The 24,487-nt window shown below is 40.2% G+C and overlaps 1 protein-coding gene across 4 annotated transcripts in view; it reads left to right on the plus strand.

Moving 5' to 3' along the window:
- Window positions 1-24,487, plus strand: part of PLCE1 (phospholipase C epsilon 1) — a 329,559-nt gene that overhangs the window by 166,275 nt on the left and 138,797 nt on the right. For all 4 annotated transcript variants that reach the window (XM_043597018.1, XM_043597014.1, XM_043597015.1 and 1 more), the window contains exon 4: window positions 15,777-16,093. In XM_043597018.1, the coding sequence (XP_043452953.1) occupies window positions 15,777-16,093 (317 nt within the window). The remainder of the gene's footprint in view (window positions 1-15,776; window positions 16,094-24,487) is intronic.

Below are 24,487 nucleotides of genomic sequence, written 5' to 3' on the forward strand. Positions count from 1 at the left end.
TGTTAGCTACTGTGGCAAAGCTATTTTTTCCCTATAACGGTGGGTTTGATTTTTGTCAGTAACTACTTCTACTTACATCATCAAACATAGTCAAAAAGCCATTGACTGGCATCATTAAATACGAAACAGTTCCTGTACAGCCTCATCCACAACTAGATTCAATTCCCGTAGTAAGTACTTAATGAGTACTTGATTTGAAGTAATACTTGGTCAACAAGCAAGAGAGACATTGTGAACCCTATGACCTTTCAGGTTTGGCTCCCATTTCAGTTGAAAAGGAGAAATAGATAGTTTGAGTATGTGCATAAATTAACCTCAGGTACCCAAAGTATAAAAAATGGTAAAGAGATTGGGGAGTCAAATGGGTCTGAGCCATAATCCTCGCTACATATTACCTGTGAATAATTAGGCATGTAACTTAGCCTCTCTGAGTTTCCTCGGCTGTAAAATGGAATACTAATCGTACATAGGCCACAGAGTTGCTGATAGGGCTAAAGGAGATAATTAAATAAAATGTTAATAAGTAATACTATCAGTAACATTTTATTGCCTTTTATGGGAAAAGAAATTTCCAGGTCCATATGTGTTTTTCTTATTAAGTGACTTTGACCTACCCAAAAGTCCAGTCCAGGTCATTTCTGCAATAATATGTACTAAATTAGAAATAACATGCACCAGTTTTCTTTTAAGTCATAGAGCTATTTTAATTGATACTCATATCGTCAGGGGTTGAAACCGTGATTATAATAACAAACAATAATACAGAGTGCATGCTCAACATGAATTTTAAAAATATATATTTCCTTGAAACAAACATAATTTTTAAAAATATCGGAGTGTTTGTGATTTGAAGTCATGGTTACAGTCACGTCCCAGTTTGCCATCTGTTCTTGTCCAATGTACAGGTCCAATTTAGGGATAGAATTGCAGATAGACAATAAATAGATGTTGGTCTTGTACAATGCTCTTCTCATACTGTACTTAAGCCATGTAATATATTAATATAAAACCAAATGTACAGGTAAAAGGTATGGAAAACAATCGAAGTAATACAGCATATTAATAGCATAATGGATAACAACCACATGATCATCTCAATAGATGCAGAAAAACATTTGACAAAATCTGATCCCCTCTTATGAAAAAACACCTAACAAAATAGGAGTAGAAGAGAACATCCCCAACCTGACAAAGTGCATCTGTGAAAAACCCACAGTTAACATGATGCATAGTGGTAGAAACCTGAAAGCTTTCCACCTAAAATCGTGAACCAGACAATCATATCTATTCTCACCACTTCTATTCAACATTGTATTGGAGATTTTTGCCAGGGCCGTTAGGCAAGGAACAGAAATAAAAGGCATCCAGATTGGAAAGGAAGCAGTTAGACTCTCTCTGTTATCAGATAACATGACCTTATATATATAGAAAATCCTAAGGAATCCACTGAAACACTACTAAGAACTAATATATTAGTTCAGCAAGTTAGCAGGATATAAACTCAGCTGTATTTCTGTGCACTAGGCACAAACAATTGGAAAGCGGAGTTAAGAAAACAATTCCATTTACAATAGTATCAAAAACCATAAAATACAGTGTGCCTGGGTGGCTCAGTGGTTTAGCATCTGACTCTTGATCTTAGCTCAGGTCTTGATCTCAGGGTCGTGAGTTCAAGCCCTGTATTGGGCTCCATGCTGGGTGTGAAGCCTACTTTAAAAAATAATAAAATAAAATAAGATAAAATAAGATAAAATAAGATAAAATAAGATAAAATACTGAAGAATAAATTTAACAAAATAATTGTAAGACTTGTGTACTAAAAATTACAAAACATTGTTGAAAGAAATTGCATAAGGCCTAAATAAATGGAAAGACATCCTTATGTTCACAGAGTAGAGGGTTAATATTGTTAAGATCACAGTACTCCCGCAAACAATCTACCGATTCAATGTTATCCCTATCAAAAATCCAGTTGCCTTTTTTGCAGAAATTAACAAGCTGATTCTAACATTCATTTGGACTTTCAAGGGAGCTGGAATAGCCAAAATGAGTTTTTAAAAGAATAAAGTTGAAGGACTCACATTTCTGATTTCTAAACTTATTATAGTAATCAAAACTGTGGTACTGTCATAATGGCAGACATAGAACATACAACCCAGAAGTAAACCTTAGAATATCTGGTCAAATTATTATCAAGTAGGGTGCCAAGACCATTCAATGGAGAAAGGACAGTCTTTTCAACAAATAGTGCTGGGGTGCCTGGGAGGCTCAGTTGGTTAAGTGTCCAACTCTTGATTTTGACTCAAGTCATGATCTCATGGTTCCTGGGTTCGAGCCCAGTGTTGGGCTCTGTGCTGACAGTGCAGAAACTATTTGGGATTCTCTCTCTGCCTGTCTCTCTCTCGCTCTCTCAAAAATAAATAAATAAATATTTAGGAAACAACCAAATAGTGCTAAGATAATTGAATATCCATGTGTAAATATGAAGTTGGACCCTTACTTTGCACAATATACAGAAATTAACTCAAATAGACCAAAAACCTAAATGTAAGGTCTAAAACTATGAAACACAAGGGGAAAGCTTCATGACATCGGATTTAGCAATGATTTCTTTTTTTAAAAAACATTTATTATTTATTTTCAAGAGAGAGAGAAAGAGAGAGAGAGACAAAGCACGAGCAGGGGAAGGGCAGAGAGAGAGGGAAACACGGAATCCGAAGCAGGCTCCAGGCTCTGAGCTGTCAGCACAGAGACTGACACAGGGCTTAAACCCACGAACTGCGAGATCATGACACAAGCTGAAGTCGGATGCTTAACCAACTGAGCCACTCAGGCACCCTGTGGCAATGATTTCTTGGATATGACCTCAAAAGCACAGACAACAAAAGAAAAAATAGGTAAATGGGACTTCATCAAAATTAAAAGCTTTTCAGTGGAGTAGAAAGGCAATCCACAGAATGGGCTAAAATATTTGCAAAGTACATATATAAGAAATTAATATCCAGAATATATATAAAACTCAACTACAAAAAGACAAACAGTCCAATTCAAAAATGGGGAAAGGACTTGAATAGGTTTATCTCCAAAGAAAATATGCACATGGCCAATAAGCACATGAAAAGATTCTCAACATCATTAGTCATTAGGGAAATGCAAATCAGAACCATAAGATAACCACTTCAAAGCCACTAGGATGGCTATAAATTTAAAAAAAAAGAAAAATGTTCACCTGGAGGTAGAGAAATTGGAGCCCTATACACTAATGATGGGAATGTAAATTGGTGCAGCCAGTATAGAAAACAATTTGGGCACTCTTCAAAAAAATGCTAAACATAAAGTTACCATATGATCTAGCAATTCCAGTCCTAGGTATTTACCCAAGAGAAATGAAAAAATATTCCCATAAAAGTTTTTGCACATATGTTCATAATAGCATTATTCATGATAGCCAAAAAATGGAAACAACCCAAATGTCCATCAACAAATGAATAAACAAAATTTGATATATACATAAAATGGAATATTATTCAGCCATAAAAAGGAATGAAGTTCTCGGGGTTCCTGGGTGGCTCAGCCGGTTAAGCGTCTGACTTCGACTCAGGTCATGATCTCACAGTCAATGAGTTCAAGCCCCGCATCAGATTCTATGCTGACAGTACAGAGCCTGTTTGGGTTTCTCTTTCTGTGTCCCTCCCCCATTCACACTTGCCTGTGTTCTCTCTCTCCTTCTCTCTCTCTCTCTCAAAATAAATAAATAAACTTAAAAAATATATAGTGATGAACCTGGAAAACATTATAAGTGGGAGAACCCAGACAGAAAAGGCCACATATTATATAATTCAGTTACATGAAACATGCAAAGTAGGCAAATTCATAGAGACAAGGTTAGAATAGTGGCTGTTGGGATGATGTGAGGAGGGGCCCATGGGAAATGTTTGCTCATGTGTATAGGGGTGATAAAAATGTTTAAAAATTGACTAGGGTGACACGTTGGGCTGACAGCTCAGAGCCTGGAGCCTGCTTCGGATTCTGTGTCTCCCTCTCTCTCTCTACCCCTCCTCAACTCGTGCTCTCTCTCTCTCTCTCTCTCTCTCTCTCTCTCTCTCTCTCTGTCTCTCTCAAAAAGTGAATAAATATTAAAAAAAATTTAAAAAAATTGACTAGGGTGACAGTTATGCAACTCTGTGAATATACAAAAAAAAACCTTCACTGAATTGTACACTTTGAAAAATGAATTTTATAGTATGTGAATTTTATCTTAACTTAAAAGAAGGGACATAAATAGCTCAGCAATATTTTAGCATGGAAGGATTTAACTCTGACACTGCTCTGACATCTTGATGGGGTTTGCTGATAATTCCAGGCAAGAAAGGATATGAATGTTCTTTTTGCAGAGGGAAGAGCTGTAGAGTTAGGAACAGCAGGGGTTTCAGTTTGGGGTGCAGGGAGCAGGGAGAGGTGCTTTTGTTTTAATTGGGTAATTTGTTAGTACAATGTATGGCAAGATGTTACAGATGTTTCTTTTCATATGAACAAATGAGGTATCATTAGGGATCTTTAAAAAAAATTTTTTTTATTATAGTAGGCATCACACCAGAGGTTACAGATTTCAGGTTATAAAAACAAAGCAAAAGTTTCCATAGTCTGAAATGATTTGATACATGACTAAGTCTTTTCCTCTGGCTTCTAAGATGAAAGGCCCCAGAGCTCCTTCTTCCTCTTTCAAATGATGAATCAATGATGATGATAAAAATGACTACTGAAAGCTGAATATTAAACCTCTTACTTGCATTTTCTCATTTTAATTTCCCCATCATCACTGACATGGTGGTTGAGCATTTACCCAAGGTCATACAGCAAGTCAGTGCCAGACCTGGGCTGCAGCCTCACACCTGTGTGATCCCAAGACCTCACTCATAACCACTGGACTATGCCCTTGGCTTCCTCCAGGGAAGATTCCCCCCAAGGTTTACAGCACCTGGGATTCCAGCCACACCAAGTAGGGGAGGCAGTAGTGTTGGAGAGGGAACACTGTGAGCTGGGGAGTCCAGGACCTGATTCTAGTCTGGCTTTTCCCTAACCAACCGTGTGACCTTGGGCAAGAAGCTTGACCTCACAGAGGCATAGTTTCCTGATTTGTAAAGTGTAGGAAATTTATCCCAAGGATCCCTGTAGTTCCTTCTAACTTGAGCATTTGGTCTGAGTCCAGCTTGGTTTACTAACACTAAGAAAACGTCAGATTCAGTTGTAACAGAGACACTAAGGAACAAAAACCTTCGAGTCAGTATAGGATGGTGACTTGGGGAGCCTGGTCTTTGGTGACAGTCTGATATGGCACTGGTTCCATCACTAATCTCAGTGTGGTGTTGAGCAAGTTTCCTTAATCTCTGTCCCTGTCTGCTAAAATGGGGATAATAATAGCATAGAGTGCTATGCCATCTGCACAGAGTGGTTGTGAGGACTGAGTAAGATTTCTGTAGGTACGAGTACATAGTAAGTACTAGTTATTATCTATTACTAATAACATAGTAGTCATTATTACATATTATTTAATAATTATGGATTTATGATTATTACCATTGATGGTTATAATTATAATATAGAGACACTGAATCCTTAAGGGTAATTAGTGTGTGTTTAAGTAGCCCAGCCAAGCCAGACTCTGGAATCTAGGTGGCCTACATGGGCTCAGTTCTAGAACTATCCACATCTGTTGGGTCAACCATCCCTCAGGAATGTGCTGCTGGGTAAAAGAGCATTAGATTGTCACTAACACTCCAGACTTCCCTATTACCTTTGAGTGACTAATGCCGTTTTCCTCTAACAGCACAACACATTATCACAGCTTGCCATATGAATTTTGGCTGAATTAATTTTGTTTACCCAAAGTAGTCAGGAATAGATAGGCAGTCAATGAGAGATACTGATAAAACAGTTAGTTAATGTGCTGTAAAAAGAAAAGAAACTTCTGCTGCCTGGTAGTTTCCCAACATGGGTGGGAAATTCTTCTGTCTTTCAGTGTTACTAGATAATACTATAAGCACAGATGATGTATTTATAATACTCTTTATCATGGTATTATTTATGGTGGTAAAAAATTATAAACACAACATTAACTACTGGAGAGCCATTAAAATCAAATATTAGAAAGCTAGTTTTAGAGCTGGGGAAATGTGCACTGGAGAGTAAGTTTTTTTAAAAGGTTAGAAAAAAGTATGTGGCCCTGCTAGGAATTTACCCGGGGAAACAGGAGTGCTGATGCATAGGGGCACATGTACCCCAATGTTTACAGCGGTGCTTTCAACAATAGCCAAATTACAGAAAGAGCCTAAATGTCCATCAACTGACGAATGGATAAAGACGTGATTTATATATACAATGGAATACTACTTGGCAATGAGGAAGAATGAAATCTGGCCATGTGCAGCAATGTGGATGGAACTTACGCTAAGTGAAATAAGTCAGTCAGAGAAAGACACATACCATATGTTTTCACTCATATGTAGATCTTGAGACACTTAACAGAAGACCATGGGGGAGGGGAAGGGGAAAACAAAGTTACAGAGAGGGAGGGAGGCAAACCGTAAGAGACTCTTAAATACTGAGAACAAACTGAGGGTTGATGGGGGGTGGGGGAGAGGGGAAAGTAGGTGATGGGCACTGAGGAGGGCACTTGTTGGGATGAGCACTGGGTGTTGTATGGAAACCAATCTGACAATAAATTATATTAAAAAAAGAAAAAGAGAGAAAAAAGTATGTGCCCTAACTTGGTAAATACTGTGTGTATTTATAGAAAAAAAAAAAATCAAATGCTGCAACAAAACTATTAGGAGAGATTGTCTCTGGGTATGGGATTATTGATTATTTTAATTTTCTTCTTTATGCTTCTCTAAATTTTCAGTACTTTCACAGTGAGCTCATATTTCTTTGAAAATCCAAGTGCAGAAGTTATTTTTTATTAATAAGAATTGTGAGGGGTTTTTTTCCTGCTATGAAGCTTTTCAGTCCAGTAAACTGTTTTATCTGAATATGGTTTAAATAACAATTGAGGCTTATGGTTTTATCTTTTTTTTTTTTTAAGTACTGACTTAGAAATAACATGCTCCATTGATTTTGTGAACTCATATTTTTCATTGTAGTATTGAGGACAGGCCAGACACATTTGTTGCAAGATTGATTTCTTACTCTGAAAACCAATAACAGATAATGAGAAAGAATCACCAATTACCTAACCTTTCTGTAAACCCATTACTTCCCTGTTGAAAAGCAATTTTCAACTCTGCCTGAGATTAGTGTCTTTAAGCCAACTCTAAATCTTTTGCAAAAAGAAATTAACATCCTTCCTCTGCTGTCTTACTTTATAATTGGTATTGTACCACTCAAAGTCCATTAAATGTGCAGTTGATAAATCAAATGCTTAACTTAAAAAAATAAAGGGACTGTCTACAAAATTAATCATATCAAAGAAAAATGGATAAAGTAGATACCATAAAAATTTTTTCTACTTTCTTCCCTAATTTTAATTTGAAGTAACTTTTCAAAAACAATATTTTAGTATTTATTGGAAAAAAATCTGAACAGCTCAGATGCTGAACCAGCTTGTGTCTATAAGAAGACTGAGATTTTGTTTTCTGGATGAATTTTTCAGTTGTCATTTTGATACATTTTTAAAACACTTTACTTGTACAGTAGAAAATAGTTTTAAAAAAACAAAATGTGCAATCTGTAAACACTTACTAGTTTGGTATATACTGGACAGATATGCAAACATATGCCTACATTTGTAAAATTATTTTTCCTCCTAATAGGATCATATTTTGTTGTTCCCAACTTGGCAATTTTTTCCCCGAAATTTATCGTGAAAAATTTTCAATGTCGGTATGTGTAAATTTGCCTCACTTGATTTTTTTGCAAGAATTCCTGTCAGGTAAAATCCTGGAAGTGGTATTGTTAGGACAAAGGATGTGCTGTTTAAGTTTTGGTTTGCCTTCCCAGAAAGCTGTGCCCGCTTCACCAACACTCAGAGAGCGAGAAGGAAAGGTGAGTTTCAGAAGCAGAGCTCTTGGCAGCTACTCTGGAAGGTTTACCTTGGTTCAAAAACAAACAAATGTTAAGTGACCATCAAAATCTAACACAAGTTCTATGCTCTGTTTTCCATTGAAGTCACATTCCTGTAAGGCATAATCCTGCTATTAAACAATAAAAATTCAACTGAGTAAATTTGAAGATCTCAGTGGTTTTATTAAGCTACTGGTTTGTGAGTGGGCAGCATCCCACCTAGCAAGTACAGCAGAACTCCTGGGAGTTGTACAAAACCCAATGCTTTTATAGGAAGCTGGGTGAGGCATGGGGGTTATTAGTAAAAGAAAAGAAGGATTGTTTCAGGCAAGGTCACCTTCCCTTGGGGGAAAGGGCGGGGGTCTTATTAGGTGGATTACTTCATGTTTTGGTGGGGGGGGGGGTGATAGAGAGGGCCCACATGACCAATTACTTCAAGGTGGGGGGGGGGGTGATGACCAGAAAATTCCAGATTGATTGGCTTAAAATTCCATTCCTAGAGAGGTTGAAAGTGCAATTAAATCTTGGTTTGCTTTCCTGGGGGCAAGTGACTCCACCTTGGGCCCATGGCTTTTTTTTTTTTTTTTAACAGACCCAGCAGGAAATCAGGGGACTCCATCGTCCCTGCAAAAGATCCCTCAGAATGCTGAGGGTAACAGAAGGCTGACCTTTGAAGTCAGAGCTGAATTTTAGTTCCATCTCCATATCAGTTGCAGAGTGTCTTCAGATAAATTGCTTGACATCTCTGACTTTTTTTTGTCACCTATAGAATAGGGATAATCACACTTGTCTTACAACCTTCTTTGTAAGAATTAAATGAGTTTCTTGATGCAAAGGGCTAATAAATGGTAGAGAGGAAGAGGTAGGTGATAGGTATTGCTAAGAAAAGGGCATCCTAGATGATAAAGTTTTAAAAACTTCTGCAAAAATCCTTGATTAGGGGTGCCTGGGGATTCAGTCAGTTGGGTGTCCAACTCTCGATCTCATCGTTGGTGAGTTTGAGCCCCTCAGTGTGGAGCCTGCTTGGGATTCTCTCTCTCTCTCTCTCTCTCTCTCTCTCTCTCTCTGCCCCTCCCCTGCTTGAGTTCTCTCCCTCTCTCTCTCCCTCTCTCTCTCAAAATAAATAAACTTTAAAATAAAGGAAAACACTTGATGAAATTGCTAACATTCTAGTTAATATATGCTATCTAATACTATACCTTCTTCACCCCACCCACCATTGCCTCCCCCACCAGCACTATATTATTGTTTATCTGTCTCCTGTCCTACAGTGTTGTGTGTAAACAAAGATCTTTTCTTGTTCACTAAATCCCAACATCAATGTAGCCTGAAACAATCTTGCACATAGTAGGCACTGAATAATGAATGAATGAAATTTCTACTTAAGCCTTTCTTAAACCCATTCAGATGTATTAAGGCCTGCCCTTGGACACAGATCGCCCCCAAGGTAACTCAGGCTTGGCTGGGAGTAATGCAGAGTACTGGGCCAGGAGCCAGAATCTTCTGATGCCCGCTCAGCTTTTGCCTGTTCCAGGGCTGACCATTCACAAACTGGATTCTTGGGCAAGGCACATAATGCCTGCCTGTCATGACATCCTCACATTATGCTAGAGATTATATGAGATTCGTTGGTAGACCAAGAAAGACCAAATGCCTTTAGTTTTAATACAGACCAAAAAGCAAAAAGAAAAATAAATGGGAAATGGCAGGTTTTGCTGAGCTCAAGTCCAAGCCCACAGAAGTACTTTCCGGGCAAGTACGAACCCTGGGGCAGGGGGTAGGTTTCTGGGGGAGGGAGTTCCCCAATGACACTATACCCCAGAGCACTGGGGGAACAATTATCCAGAAAAAATGCTCATCAAGTTTAGAGGCTTTTCTGTGTTTTTCTGGACTGTACAATTTGTAGACAGCCCCCGGGAATAGCAGCTTATAATCAAAATCAGGGACTTTCTGATTACCAGAAAGGAAGCAAGAAACGAGAGGACTCTGGGGATGGCAGGGTGGATGCCTCTGAGAATAGCATCCCTTAAGGGAAGACATGGCCCAGATTTCCCTCTTTCGAGGCAGGCTGATTGCTTATATCCAACTGGAGACCCCAAAGTCTAGGATGATATATTTTTATGTATGTGTTTTGATCCTCCCACTACCCACATGGTTTCTTCATAGAGTCCCAGCAACAAAGCAAACTAAACTTCCCTGGACACTACCTAGCCTCACGAACACCTTAAGCCCTGTTCTCCCATTGAGAATCACTGAGTGTGACAAGTTCTGAAGGGACTGTAATTCCCACGTAAATGATATATAGACATCAAGCTTGAGGAAAGCTACTGCGTCCTATGATAGTATTGTCCCCTTGTGGGAATTATTAAAGGCTCTGAGAAGTACTGCAGTTAAAATAGTGGTGGTGTGGGGGAAGGAATCTTGTTTAACTTTGTTTAACCCAATATGTCTCTAAATTATTAACCAAGAAACCATGCTTTGCATAAAAATCACTGTAATAGTCTTTGGAAAATACTCGCTTAAAGCATAGGAACATCCTTTTGAACTTATAAGAAGGAAAGGAAAGGGCACTTGTAAGTTTCTGGGTGCTATATTCTAATGTAGTTGTAGTGATTGAAATGATGGTTCCAGACTGACCAAGGGGAGAACTACTTGCACTCTAAGGTCAAATCCTTACCTTTGGAGTTTGAACAGTTTATTTGATCAGATCATTCCAAAGAACAAGCACTAGAAGTTGATTTATATTAATATCACTCTAGATGCATCTAAAAACCAGAATGTCAGTATGGCATTCTGTTGTTCCAAGAGATCATATGCTGAGCGATCAGCACATGACCTCTAAAGTCCCGTAGACCCTGATTCAAATCTCTGCTCCTGGCGTATTTCTTATGTGACCTCTCATGTGAGCTTCACGTAATAATACTATCGACTCCCTGAATTAATTGATATGAAATGTTTAGTTCAGGAAGCTAATATCGAGCAGGGAATCAGAATTTGAAGATACTGGGTCTCGTGGTAAATATTTCCAAGTTGGGACTGTGTCCAGAGATACAGCCCTATTCTACTATAGAATAGCAAGTAACTGAAGAACATAGAGCTACGAGCAAACATTGACTGTGAATTAGGTACGTAATTTTATTCACCATGAACTTTCTAAAATTTTTTTCACAAGAGAAGAACTGTAGCATCCAGGGGGCTTTATGAATTTTGCTCCACAATTAATAAGGAAGCATCAAGGGTCATGGAGCCCTGGGTTTTTTATCCATTGTAGAGTTGTCCATCTTGCAGACGATTGGCAGGGGGGTAGTGTGAGGATGACTTAGAGCTGGGAGCTGGGGCCATGTGGCATGTGAAAGGCAAGGAGGTTATACGGAGAGCTCAGCAAGAATGAGAAAAAGTGGAAAGTTTCTAACAGCTGCTAAAAGTGTGGAAATTGTGGGACAGAAAATTATGTCCCAAGATTTCTGGGATGTGTCTTCATGGGGCATGATGTAAAACCCTGAGTACTTCTGCTCTAAGGAAACCTACACGAAAGGTCTACATTATGTTTCTAGGATTCTAACGTCAGGTTTGTGTTTCCTTTGAGTGTGATGTTATGTTTATACTGAGACACCTGGGGCCATGGCATTTATTGGGGTTACAATGACCAGGCGTCTTTTTCTTCTTTCATTCAATTTTTTTAGGTCTCCTTTATTGCTCTTTCTCACCAGCCAGCAAACTCTATTCATCAGAGCATGTGATTCCTATCTCAAGATATATTGCATTTATAATATATTATCTTACATCATTTGTATAGCTTATTAAATTTTCTCTTACATATTAGATAAGTGATTTCACAAGATATAGGGGCTCCTTTTCTTTCACAGAGTGTTATACTTTGAAATCATGCTTCAGAGTTGGTTACTTCTGGGAAGACTTCCCATATATGGCTAATTCCACTGTACATAAATTATCAATATCCAGAAGCTGCTGTCTGCTTGTCATCAGGCCACATTCTGACTCAATTTTCAGGAAATCCAGTTCTTTCTAAAGCATTCAGAAAGTTGGAGAGCAAAGCCATGTGGGCCATGTAGATTTGGACACTTGCTGTATTTTAATTAATTTCAAATAAGAGCTTAGAGAGAACCAAATATAATTTGGTATCCCTTACTTTCCACTGTAGTTGATTTTTGGTAGGTTGGTCCAAAAGACGGATAAAAATGGCTATAATAAATCATTGTATTCCTTAGTCACCCGTTTGCCTTTTAGAATCAAAGAAAAACAATAATTTGGATACTACAGTTTTTATACAGAAGACAAAACAGAAAGTTCTGACTGGAATATATTCAAAATAGGATCAGGAGATCAGTGGAGAGCAGTGTAGTTCAAACTTTAAAGTTTTCTCCTCACAATTTTTGTTAGATTGTCACAGAGAGCACTCTTGCAAAAGGGGAGCAACTTAATTAAATAGCAAGTATCACCAAGAACTTTTCCTGAGCTATGCTTCAGAGGTGGTGGCTGAGCTGCATGGGACAGGATGGGTCAAGAGAAGAATGGCAGAGCCCAGACCATCAACAGAGATGCCCTGTCAACGGGGTGGTCTACGAACTAGGAGCTCCCAGGGCAGACCTGGTTTATGTCTTTCTCTCCCACATCGTTACAGATTTATTAATTTGGGCAGACGGTATGGCCTACTTTTGGATCAGAAGATATGGTCACCATACTTACAGACAAAAGTACACTGCCCTTCCCAGAAGGTACACAATGAAGGGAAGGCTAGAGAAGTTGTGGACTTTAAGAGAGAAGGGAAGTTTTATTAGTTTGTTTTTAAGGGTAAAGGAAACTGAACACTTGTGTAAGCAAAAAAGAATCCATGGAAAGAAAGGGACTGATGGTGGACATAACCACAGAGGCAAGTTGAATAAACTTACTCACAAACCTAGGTGAGCCTTGGGGAGGAGGAAGTACACACCTTTCTCAGAGAAGGAGGAGAAACGTAAGAAATAGGGCCATTTGAATTCACAGAAGTAGTCCCTGACACTTGGCAGTTATCATAGTGTATAAACATGTAGTAGGTATCAAACGTGGTAGCTATGCTTGTGGTGAGCACAGCATAGTATTCAAACTTGTCAAATCACTGTGTTGTACACCTGAAACTAATGTAACATTGTGTGTCAACTACACTCAAAAAAATTTTTTTTAAGAAATAAATAAATATAAGGAAAATACAGGTGGGTTTGGGAGTGTCAGAAGAATAGAACAGCTCTACTGTAGAGGTAAAGAGGACAGTGAGTTATTTAGGAAAACAATTTAAAAATTCATGTCAAGTCTGAAACTGCCCTGAGAGCCCAGCTGAAGTTAGATAACATAAATTAGCAAGCATCCCATCACCAAGTAACATCAATGTCATTGTCATCATATAGCAGCCCAGAAGCCAATTATGCATGGTTGAGTTTGCCAAACATTGAGGATTGGGAAGTAAGTACGTGGTGGAAAGTCAAGGTGACTCGGGAGGGCATCTTGGGTGTTGTGGGCGCCATGTTAAAACTCTAAGGATGCACCCAGAGTAAGGCCAGGAACTGGAAGTCTGCCAAAGACAGAGAAGGTTTAGTAGAAAGGGCAGAAGGGAAAAGCAGTCAGATTCAAGGCCAAGGACTTCAGGGTTCAGTACTACAGGGATGGAGCACTTTGGAGTGATGATTCCAAGGCTGTCAACAATAGAGATTTTAAAAAGAGTCAAGGATGCTAAGCTTTGAATGTTGACGAAGCCTTCCTTTTTCACTTTTTTTTCCAACTTTATTTGTTTATTTTGAGAGAGAGAGAGAGAGAGAGACAGTAGGGGAGGGGCAGAGAGAGAGGCAGAGAGAGAATCACCAGCAGGCTCTGCATTGCCAGTGCAGAGCCCAACTCAGGGCTTGAACTCACAAACCATGAGATCATGACATGAGGCAAAATCCAGAGTCACTTAACTGACTGAGCCACCCAGGCGCCTGGACAAAGTCCTCCTCATGAACTTTACCATTGTCCAGTGTCCAAGCCAGATGACCGTCGGCAATGAGGAATGCCATGCCATCTGAAGGGCTTTATTCTGCCAAAGGGCCAATAAGGCTGTTTTAAGAAATCTGGAATGTAAGAAAGATTCTGGGGAAATAAAATGTGGTCCCCTCATGAACCACTATAAGAAGCATGAAGAGGAGCTGGCCAGGAAGGGACCTCTGGGAAGGAAAAGGTGTGACCTGGATGAGGAGTAGGAGCAGTTTGGCCCGCACGCAGATCAACGTTTTCTGAGGGGCTCCCAGCAGCTCTGATCTACACAGAGTGGCTTAGTAGCTGTGACATGTAAAATGTGACTCTGGGGAAGCACTGGATTAAGCAATGTAAATGGATTTCTTTACTGCAAGACCCCTTAGAGCCTTTAACAGTGTACCTGTGTGCCTCGTGTTTCCAGGAAGAGGATTTGTGACATGAATACATGACATTTCCCCAACTTAGCCACGAAACTGATCATACTTGGGACATTCTGTTCTAGTGCTCATCATAGGTTTTTGAATAGCTTTTTAAATGGGTGGATGGATGGATGGATGGTTGGTTAAGTAGATGAATGAATGAATGAATGAATGAATGACTTGTAGGCAGGAAATTAAGAGACAGATAGGGAGGGCCGCCTGGGTGGCTCAGTCGGTTGAACGTCCGACCTCGGCTCAGGTTACGATCTTGAGGTCTGTGAGTTTGAGCCCCGCGTCGGGCTCTGGGCTAATGGCTCAGAGCCTGGAGCCTGCTTCCGATTCTGTGTCTCCCTCTCTCTGCCCCTCCCCCATTCATGCTCTGTCTCTCTCTGTCTCAAAAATAAATAAACGTTAAAAAAATTAAAAAAAAAAAGAGATAGGGAGAGTGGTCAAAATAAAGTGAATTTGTGCTAAGGGAATAATTTGGAGCCTATGAACACATTTGGTTCTTATGTCTAATGCACTGGCTGCTCTCCCTCCCTCACCAGTTTCTTACTGCCACTTGTGGATATTTCCATTATCATGGCTTCTAAGCAGAAATTTAAAAACCAGCACACCTGTGTCAGGAGCATGGGGACAAATGTGGGTTTGAGAGGCAATCTATTATTTATTTGTTCTATTTATGTAGATATATCTCCTTATTACCTATTCCTCCCTTACTTTTACAAGTGATTCTGTCCCTGCAAACCTCCAAATGGTTCTCAGTGGAATCAGTCTTTGAGGGTGGAAGGTTGGCAGGTAGACTGAAGCTTTGAACCTTGTGTGCAGAGAGTCCCCGGGGACTCCTGGGTGTTTACACACAAGGTACACATACATACATGTACATGCCTCTTCCCCTCCAGCCTTCTTTCCTCTTCCATCTCAATTCCTGTGCCCACACTCACCCTCATTTCTTTTTACTCTGGTGGTTAGCACTGGTGGATGAAGAAACAAATGGTACATTTTCCTTCCCTACTACTCTGCAAAGTGTCACAGTGAATTGATTAGAGAATGGTGTGTGAGACCAATTCCACTTCTGAAAATGGGAAACTGAGCATTTCCCCACCCGCAGGGGGCAGGAGCAAGCAGGCAGGACAGTTATCAGAAGGGTCTCCATAACAAGATAGTATAGAACTATTCACCAAGCAGAAACTTGGTTAAGAAACCTGTAAGATTTTTAGTGGCTCTCAAGTAAACATCTGTTGTAAGGATATCAACCTTGGTGTCACCACAACTTTCATTGCTTTATTTCAGAACGTCAGCCAGGCACCTCCATGGCCAATTCTAGTGCCCTCCCTTCAAGTTCAGCTGGGATCAGCAAGGAGCTGATTGATCTGCAGCCCCTCATTCAGTTCCCAGAGGAAGTCGCCAGCATCCTGATGGAGCAGGAGCAGAACATTTACCGAAGGGTCTTGCCAGTTGACTACCTTTGCTTCTTGACCCGGGACTTGGGCTCTCCAGAATGCCAGACATCCCTGCCCTGCCTCAAAGCGTCCATCTCAGCATCAATTCTTAACTCCCAGAACGGAGAACACAATGCCCTGGAAGATCTTGTGATGAGATTTAATGAGGTAAGAAGCCACTTGGAGATGTGGTGATTCAATTGCTAGTAAGTGATTTTTAAACGTATTTCTCCTTTTAGGTTTGTCTGTTATTGGTGTCTCATCTACCTGTTGGTCTTGTGACTTCCATGGTGGCTGCTTTCTTTCCAAGCAATGAGATCAACAACACATTGTCACCCTCTCTGTCACTTCCCTCCAACCTGCCCTTGGCCTAACTGATCTTATCCATGGGCCTTCTCCCTTTGGACAACCAGTCCAAAATACTCTCCCTGGGCCCATTTTCCAATATTCCCCTCATTGTTCCTACAAGTGCTTTTAAAACCACATATCTTTGACAGTGTGATCTCTGGCCATGGATCTGTCTAGCCCACCCCTTCTTCCACTATCGGGGCTTCTAAGCAGAAATTTAAAAACCAACACACCTGGGTCAGGAGCATGGGGACAAATGTGGATTTGAGAGGCAATCAATCACCCCACTCCTGTTCCCTGCATGCCATCAAAATCCTCAGCCCCAGAAAGTCCCTCCAAAGCCTCTGAAACCTTACCAGAACCCAGAGCTGGTGAGAACAGTTTTGACCAGAGACTGGAAATACTGGAATACTTGAGCAGAAGACACTATAAGAGGTGTAGGGGCTGGCTGGGTGGAAAAGAGCCAATGGTTGACATGGTGTGGTCCTGGACCAAGGAAGGAAAGGCAGGTCTCCATCCAGTGCCGGGACCAGGGGATGCTGTGCTCTTAGGCTTACAGAACATTTTCTTTCCCCATATAACCCCACACCCAGAGTTTTCTGTTCTACATTTTATTTCTTTTAAGCTTAATTTCTTTTTCTTTGAATGTTAAAACACAAAATTTCCATCTGTGTTTGTTGATTGGCTTAACTCCACAAATAGAGTAGTTTCTTAATTTAGTAACCCAGTAAACTACTAAAATGCGGAGGTTGCCCCTGATCTGTGTCCCATATATCTCTGATGGACAGAAGACCAGTCAGGCTTTGTTACTTAAAGCCTTTCCAACTGTGGCAGCTCACCTCGCAGCCTCCACAGCCTGCTGATCATGACTCCAATGATGGTGGTAAATGTCAGTGACTGTGATAAGGCCCAGTGGATGCAGAAAGTGTTAGAGGCTGAGTCCAGGCAATTCTGTGTCCAGACATGCCCCAAACAGCATTCCTCAAAAGGAGATGTTATCCTCAGGAATTGCTGATACTGTCTGGCATTGTCATGCTCATCATTTTACACGTACCATTTATTTGCTCCTCCCAACAACCCTGGGAGACAGATACTCTCATTAGCCCCATATAACCAATGGGAACACTGGGGCACCAGGACATGAAGTCATTTGGCCAAAGTTACATAGGTGGTCGATGACAATAGTGATATCCAGACCTACATCATCAGGCCCCAGAGCCTGGGCTGTGAACCACTACACTACCTGTTCCAGGCTCACGTGGAGGGGTGGCACTTGATCCCACCCCAAAGCAAGTAAGTAGACTCTGGGAGTCTACTTGAGAGCCTGTGAACCACACTGCCCCTAAATCGCTTTTTAAAATAAATCTCCTGATGTTCTTGATTTTCCCTACTGATAAAAACAGGGTGGAAAATGGAAGTTCCAGTAAATTGAGTGTTTTATTAGTAGATTTTACTGTATTTTGTGTATTGCTTTAAACTTCCAGATCTACTCACTCTCACGGCCTTAGGACCTTATGCTTGTCCGTTGTTGTTTTCGTTGTCGTTCTAATTCTACCTGAAGTTTGCTTTGCCTGAACTTTTAAAGTCTAATTTTAAATTAGTTTTGGAGAAAGAAAACTTCAGTTTCTTCCATTCACTCCCATAACCTCAGGAATCAAAGATGAATCAGTGATTTCGCTAATTCAGATTTAGTGATGATACGAAGCACAGCTGGGTTGAGGCGTGCTTTGGACTATCTCTGAAAATAGTTTAGCTAAGCAACTTCAGAACATAAACAAGATTTCTGGGAAAACACTTAAACTACTTAAGAGAACAGTCTGTTTTCAAGTATTCTCAAGCATCTATTTTCATACAAATTATGGGTATACTGATTAAAAATCAGTCCTATGTATGGTCACTACAGGCAGATGAGAAAAAACCTCCAGTAGGCAACACTGGCTAGCTAACTTCTAGTTGCTTTATATACCTTAGTGTAGAAAGAGAATTAAAAGAGAATTCTTAAATTCAGATTTTCACATGGTTAGAAGGGTCTTGCCTCCAAGGTAGTGTGGCTTTACCTTCTGTAAAGAAAAGGGAGGAAAGGAGCTAGCATTTATTTACTAGGTGCTCTGGACTAGACATTTTCACATTTTAAATCCCATTTAATCCTCATCATGGTTGTGTAAGGTGGATGTCATTATCCCTGACTCACAAAGAAAGTAAAGCTTAAATAGCAAAATAAATAATGATAGTATTGGGTTATGATTCATAGAATAAGTATTTATGAGTCCATACTGATATAAATAAATGAATAGCTAAAATAATAGGAGGGGAGGGGTAGCTCTTAATTATAAAAGAATCAATTAATAAATGTGGCAGGATGAGAAAAATAGGAAATCACCATTAGGATCCCCCAGCAATAAATTGCTACAAGCAAGAACCACTAATGAATGCTAATATTACTGGGCAAAATTATGATGAGAAACAAGATACTGGCTTAGCCTAAAAGTATCTCTTCACAATGGGTGCCCAGCTGGCTCAATAGGAAGAGCACTTAATTCTTAATCTTGGGTCGTGAGTTCAAGCCCCATGTTAGGTGTAGAGATTACTTAAAGAAATAACTAAATAACTAAAAATTAAAAGTATCTCTCCATAAAATATTTATTAATTTCAAAAGGGAAATAGAACAGTGGAGACACCCAGTATACACGTAACCTTAAGTAAGTGCTCCAGATCAGCATGACCAGTAATAAAATATATTGACATATAACTCTTGCTACAGTGGCTCTCCTCTCTACTTGTTAAATTATCAAGTTCAAGGGGCTCCTGGGTGTCTCAGTCGGTTAAGCATCCAACTTCGGCTCAGGGAATGATCTTGCAGTTGGTGAGTTCGAGCCACTCATCAGGCTCTGTGCTGACAGCTCAGAGCCTGGAGCCACCTTTGGATTCTGTGTCTCCCTCTCTCTCCACCCTCCCCTGCTCATGGTCTCTCTCTCTCTCTCTCTCAAAAACAAATAAACATTTTTAAAAATCTTTTAAAATAAATAAATAATAAATTAATTAATTAATTAATTAACCAAGTTCAAGTTTATAGTAAAACCAGAATTGCTAATTGGGAATTTAATTACCCTTGAGTCTCCTTTCCCTTTATCCTCTCTTTCTACTTCCTTTCTAAATCTCCTGTGCATCTATTCTTTTTCTACTCTTCTTTCTGTTTCTATTTTTATCTGATTTCCTATTATCACTCATTCATTCATTCATTCATTCATTCATTCATTCATTTAAGACTTACTTATTGAGCACCTCTTGTGCTATAGCCTTCTCTTTTTTTCATCAGTGTGGCAAACATATTCCTTTAAATAGGAAAGTGGGTGATGGGCATTGAGGAGGGCACTTGGGAGGATCACTGGGTGTTGTATGTAAGCCAATTTGACAATAAATTATATTTAAAAACATAAAGTAAAAAAAGAGAAATTAGCAGTATATGATAAAAATCGACAACATTATAAGACCATACTTTGGTTCTGTCAAAATTGGATACACAAAATAAATGCACTGTCCTCCTTGGAAGGAAGATATATATTGCTTGAAACACTGGAGAATCTCAAAGACAAGAGAGAATATTAGCTCCATGGCAAGAGTGCTAGTCACTTAGGGGAGCAGTGAATGCGTTTATTTATGCATTCAATTATTCAGTTAACATATTTTCAGCACTTCTCAGAAGCAGGACACCATGGTGGATAAGCACTGAGGAAAATGAGTAACAGTCTGCGGCTGCCAGAAGCTACCAGTCTTAAATTGTAGTCAGGCACGAGCACAAATCACTACCAAAAAAGGCAGAAAGTACGTGCAGTGTGAGTGGCACAGATGTGGGAGCTGGGGTGTCTAGATGGGTGATCGGAGCTTTCTCTGCTCAGCTATGGAGGTTGGGGCTGGGCCTTGAGGGATGGCTGGGATAGAGGGGGAACATCACAGGGAAGGGAGGATATTCTAGATGAGAAGACAGCCTGTTGTTGTTATGAGCAAGACTCATTGTCTAGGGAGGCAACTTGCTCCTGATTGTCATTTGAACATGATCCTGAGCTAGAAGTTTCCCAAATTCTAACAATACTTTACACAATGACTTAACTGTAATGTGGGGAAAGGGGAGAAAATCCCTGATGCCTTTCGGGCAATGTTGCATAACATTTGTTCTTAGGAAAATATGGTTAAAATGCAATTCAAAGTACAATCATAAAATAACTGGAAAAATGGCTTACATGAAGGAAGGCCAGGAGATAAATCATTTAAAATCAACTTACAAGGGCGCCTGGGTGGCTCAGTCAGTTAAGCGTCATACTCTTGGTTTCGGCTCAGGTCATGATCTTGCTGTGTTCATGAGTTCAAGCCCTGTGTTGGGTTCTGCACTGACAGTGTGGAGCCTGCTTGGGATTCTCTCTCTTCCTTTTTCTCTGGCCATCCCCCACTCATGCTATCTCTGTCTCTCTCAAAATAAATAAAATTAATAAAATTAAATTAAATTAAAATAAAATAATAAAATAAAATAAAATAAAATTAAAAAATAAAATAAAATAAACTTAGATTGTGACTTGGAAGCAGTGTTTCACCCTATTCCTCTTTCTCCTGCCAACATCGAGACTGGTGCACACCAGAGTAACTTTTTTTTTTTTTTAATTTTTTTTTTTCAACATTTTATTTATTTTTGGGACAGAGAGAGACAGAGCATGAATGGGGGAGGGGCAGAGAGAGAGGGAGACACAGAATCGGAAACAGGCTCCAGGCTCAGCCATCAGCCCAGAGCCCGACGCGGGGCTCGAACTCATGGACCGCGAGATCGTGACCTGGCTGAAGTCGGACACTTAACCGACTGCGCCACCCAGGCGCCCCCAGAGTAACTTTTTAAAGACAGTCCTCTCTTTATCCTCACAAGCAAACAGAAGATGCAAGGGGTCAGCCCTCAAGCCAGTGGAAGTTGGATATGTGGGAGTGGGGAGTAGGCTTAGTCCTGCTTTGCTTGATTTGGGAGGTAGGTCTTCATGAACCCTTTTGATCTGGACACAATCTGTAGCCATACTCTTGGTCTAAATCTCCAAGAAACCTGTGTTCTATCTTTCTCTTTTCAAGTTGAGCAACCTCACTTCCTAGCCACCCATAGTCTCTTGCTTTGACAATTTCAAATCATACTGGGGTTTTCCCCCCATTTTCTTCCCCTATCCAGCCTCTACTCTAGCCCACATTTCTTTTGATTTTACTGTTTTTTTCATTTCTTTTAGAATAAATTCCAGAGCCATTTATCTTTTCTAGAGGAGACAAAGAGGCATTTTTTGATAGATAACTTCACCAAAGAGATCACATACTCAAGCACATGAGCTGAGAAGAGATGAGAAGCTACTAAAGGTTGAAGACCATCTTTACTCCCTTTGGTTTCACACCTTTCTTCCCCCCTCACTTCTGAGGGCTATGGTGGAACATGGGGGTTGGTGGTATTCTGGGATCAAATTTCTGAGTCACTAGTTCTCAAACCTTATGCCTCTTCAACATGGCCCACTGCTTCCTGTCTTATTGTTCACCCATTGATGACCTTGGTAGTTAGAACTCATCGTGGTCTGCATCTACAGCTAGGCCTCAGAATCTGTCAACAGAGTGAATTTTTGGCTCTATGACCACCACTGCCCACACCAGATGCTCTTTTGTGTAATAGATAATTGATTTCTCTGACTGGGTACTGGTTTTCAGCTCAAAAGGTTCACTTTTCCCTATGGCCTGAGAGGGCAGTTTTTGCTTGTCAAGTAGTTCTTGGCAAGAACATTTATCTGAGCTCCGCTTTTGGTCCAGGTGGTCCAGGGGAAGGTCATGAGCCCAAGATTTAGCCCACAGTTATTCTGAGACCCCAGAAGACTCTGGAGGGATTCTACTTAGCTCTTTGCCCCAGGTGACATTCCCTGACCTCCTTCTGTTTGGTCATCATCAACCTATTTCTCCAGCCACACAAACGCCAGCAGTCCAAAGTGACACTCAGTTGTTACTTGATCCCTCTGTCTTGTAGGTTTCACTAGATGTCAGTTCAACAGTTTAAAGGCCCATCCCTCTATAAAGAATGCCAAGGTGCAGCTTAACTTCCTGGGAAAGAACTGCAAGAATAACCATCTGGCCAGAGTACAGTTGTTTCGGCCTGGGTCCTTTCAGCCAGAATCCTTCATAAGTCATGATCACTTTGGCGTTTTCCAACATCTAAAAGTATGTTTGGTCATAGCCAAAGAAAGACCATTTCTGCACAGTAAGGAAAATGCATGACATATGATAATGGTGGGGATTGATGGGGGAGTGTCTTCATGCCCAAGGGTATTCTTCACTTGAAATATTTTGGAAAAAATACTATTTTTTAATTTGTATATTCAATCATGTTAGAAAAAGTTCCTCTCAAAGATTCCTCTCCCCCTTTTATGCAGACAACCAAGTAAATCATCTGTTTATGGCTGCTATACAAATTTATTCCTCATATCTGAATATTCTTGGGGTGGATTGCTAATAAAGTCCCTTAAGGGTAAGGGAAATTTCAGGTCACTGTGGAAAACCAGATTTCCCTTTGGGAAAGCACATCTCCCCAGAGGCACCTCCAAAATTAGACACTATATTCATTCTCCAGAACACTTCACCATACCTTCCTGAGTTAACAGAAATTGTAGTCCAGAAATTTCTGAACCAAAAAATACAGTAGGCAATTAAACCACAAAGACTCAGCTGTGTAAGGCAGTATTCTAAGAGCAAGGTTATTAGTAGGAGGCTAATCTTCCTGGAGACTGGCAGCAAATTGTGCTGGGCAGTTCTTGAAATCAGCACTCCAGGATTCTACTCAGTGACTCTCAGTGAATAACAGGGCTCAGAATGAGGAGGGGCATCACAGCACATCATCAGTCAGGGTGCAACTGTAGGGTCAGCCTGCCAGGTTCTAATCCACCATTCCCAGATGCATAACCTCAAGCTAACTACCTAATCCCTACCCTATCTTTAGATGAAGATAATAATAGTACCTACCTCAAATGGGTTATGTGAGTATACAGAGAGATGATATGTGTAAAGCATTGAGGACCTAAGACACAAATGGTTCAGTGTTGGTTACAAAAAAAAACAAAAACAGGGGCGCCTGGGTGGCTTAGTCGGTTAAGTGGCCAACTTCAGCTCAGGTCATGATCTTGCGGTCCGTGAGTTTGAGCCCCGCGTCGGGCTCTGTGCTGACAGCTCAGAGCCTGGAACCTGTTTCAGATTCTGTGTCTCCCTCTTCCTGATCCTCCCCCATTCATGCTTTGTCTCTCTCTGTCTCAAAAATAAATAAACATTTAAAAATATATATTTAAAAACAAACGAAAACAAAACTCTAAAACTAAGGTAACTAACAATAATAGTAGATCCCATTTCTTTTATAATGATCTCTCCAGTTAACAGATGAGAAAACTGAGGCACAGAGAGGCTTATTAAATGACCTGAAGTTTTTAGAGCTAGGATTTGAATCCAGATGATCTGGCTTCCAGAGCCAGTGTTCTTGGATCATCTATCTTGTGCTATTAAATCAAAAGCTGAAGGAGCATTTTTTCCTCAACTTGGTTCTCTTACTCTGATAAAAGCCATTTTCTTTATAGGAGGACTCAAAATATTCTTTATGATTTCAGCATGTATAATGAATTTGACATCTTTGTTGACTTTAATGCATGGGCTCACTTCCTGATATTGAAAATGTGGCATCTCTGAATTGAGAGGCTGCGGTCCTAGAGAGGGGGAAGATAATTGCATCTCGAGGTGTTTGAGAATATTGTCCCAGAAGAACATTAGGATCAGTTGTCATCTCTACAGGATCAGGCAGAAGGGGGATTTCCGGTCTTTGGCTTTTAAACTTCCTTTCCTCTCGTGCCTGAGAATGTAGGATACCAAAACAAAACAAAACAAAACAAAACAAAATTATTACTTTATTTCTTTATCTCCCTCTCTTGACCACACCTCTCTATTGTATTTTTCTCTCACTGTCTACTTCTATTTTGCATGAAACCTATGCCCCAATAGAGATGGCTTTTGAAATTCAAAATTTTAAGTCCTGAAGTCCATGTGTACTTCCAAAGGACCAGGAAGAAGGGAAGCTATGCTCAATCTTAGGACAACAGGAGAAGTGGTGGAGGAAGGCTGCCGTGCACCTTGGAATCAGGACTTCCATGCCTGTGCTCATTCTTCAAATGTCTCATGTGA

The sequence above is a fragment of the Prionailurus bengalensis genome, chromosome D2 (genome assembly GCF_016509475.1).
Source record: "Prionailurus bengalensis isolate Pbe53 chromosome D2, Fcat_Pben_1.1_paternal_pri, whole genome shotgun sequence".
Lineage (NCBI taxonomy): Eukaryota > Metazoa > Chordata > Mammalia > Carnivora > Felidae > Prionailurus > Prionailurus bengalensis.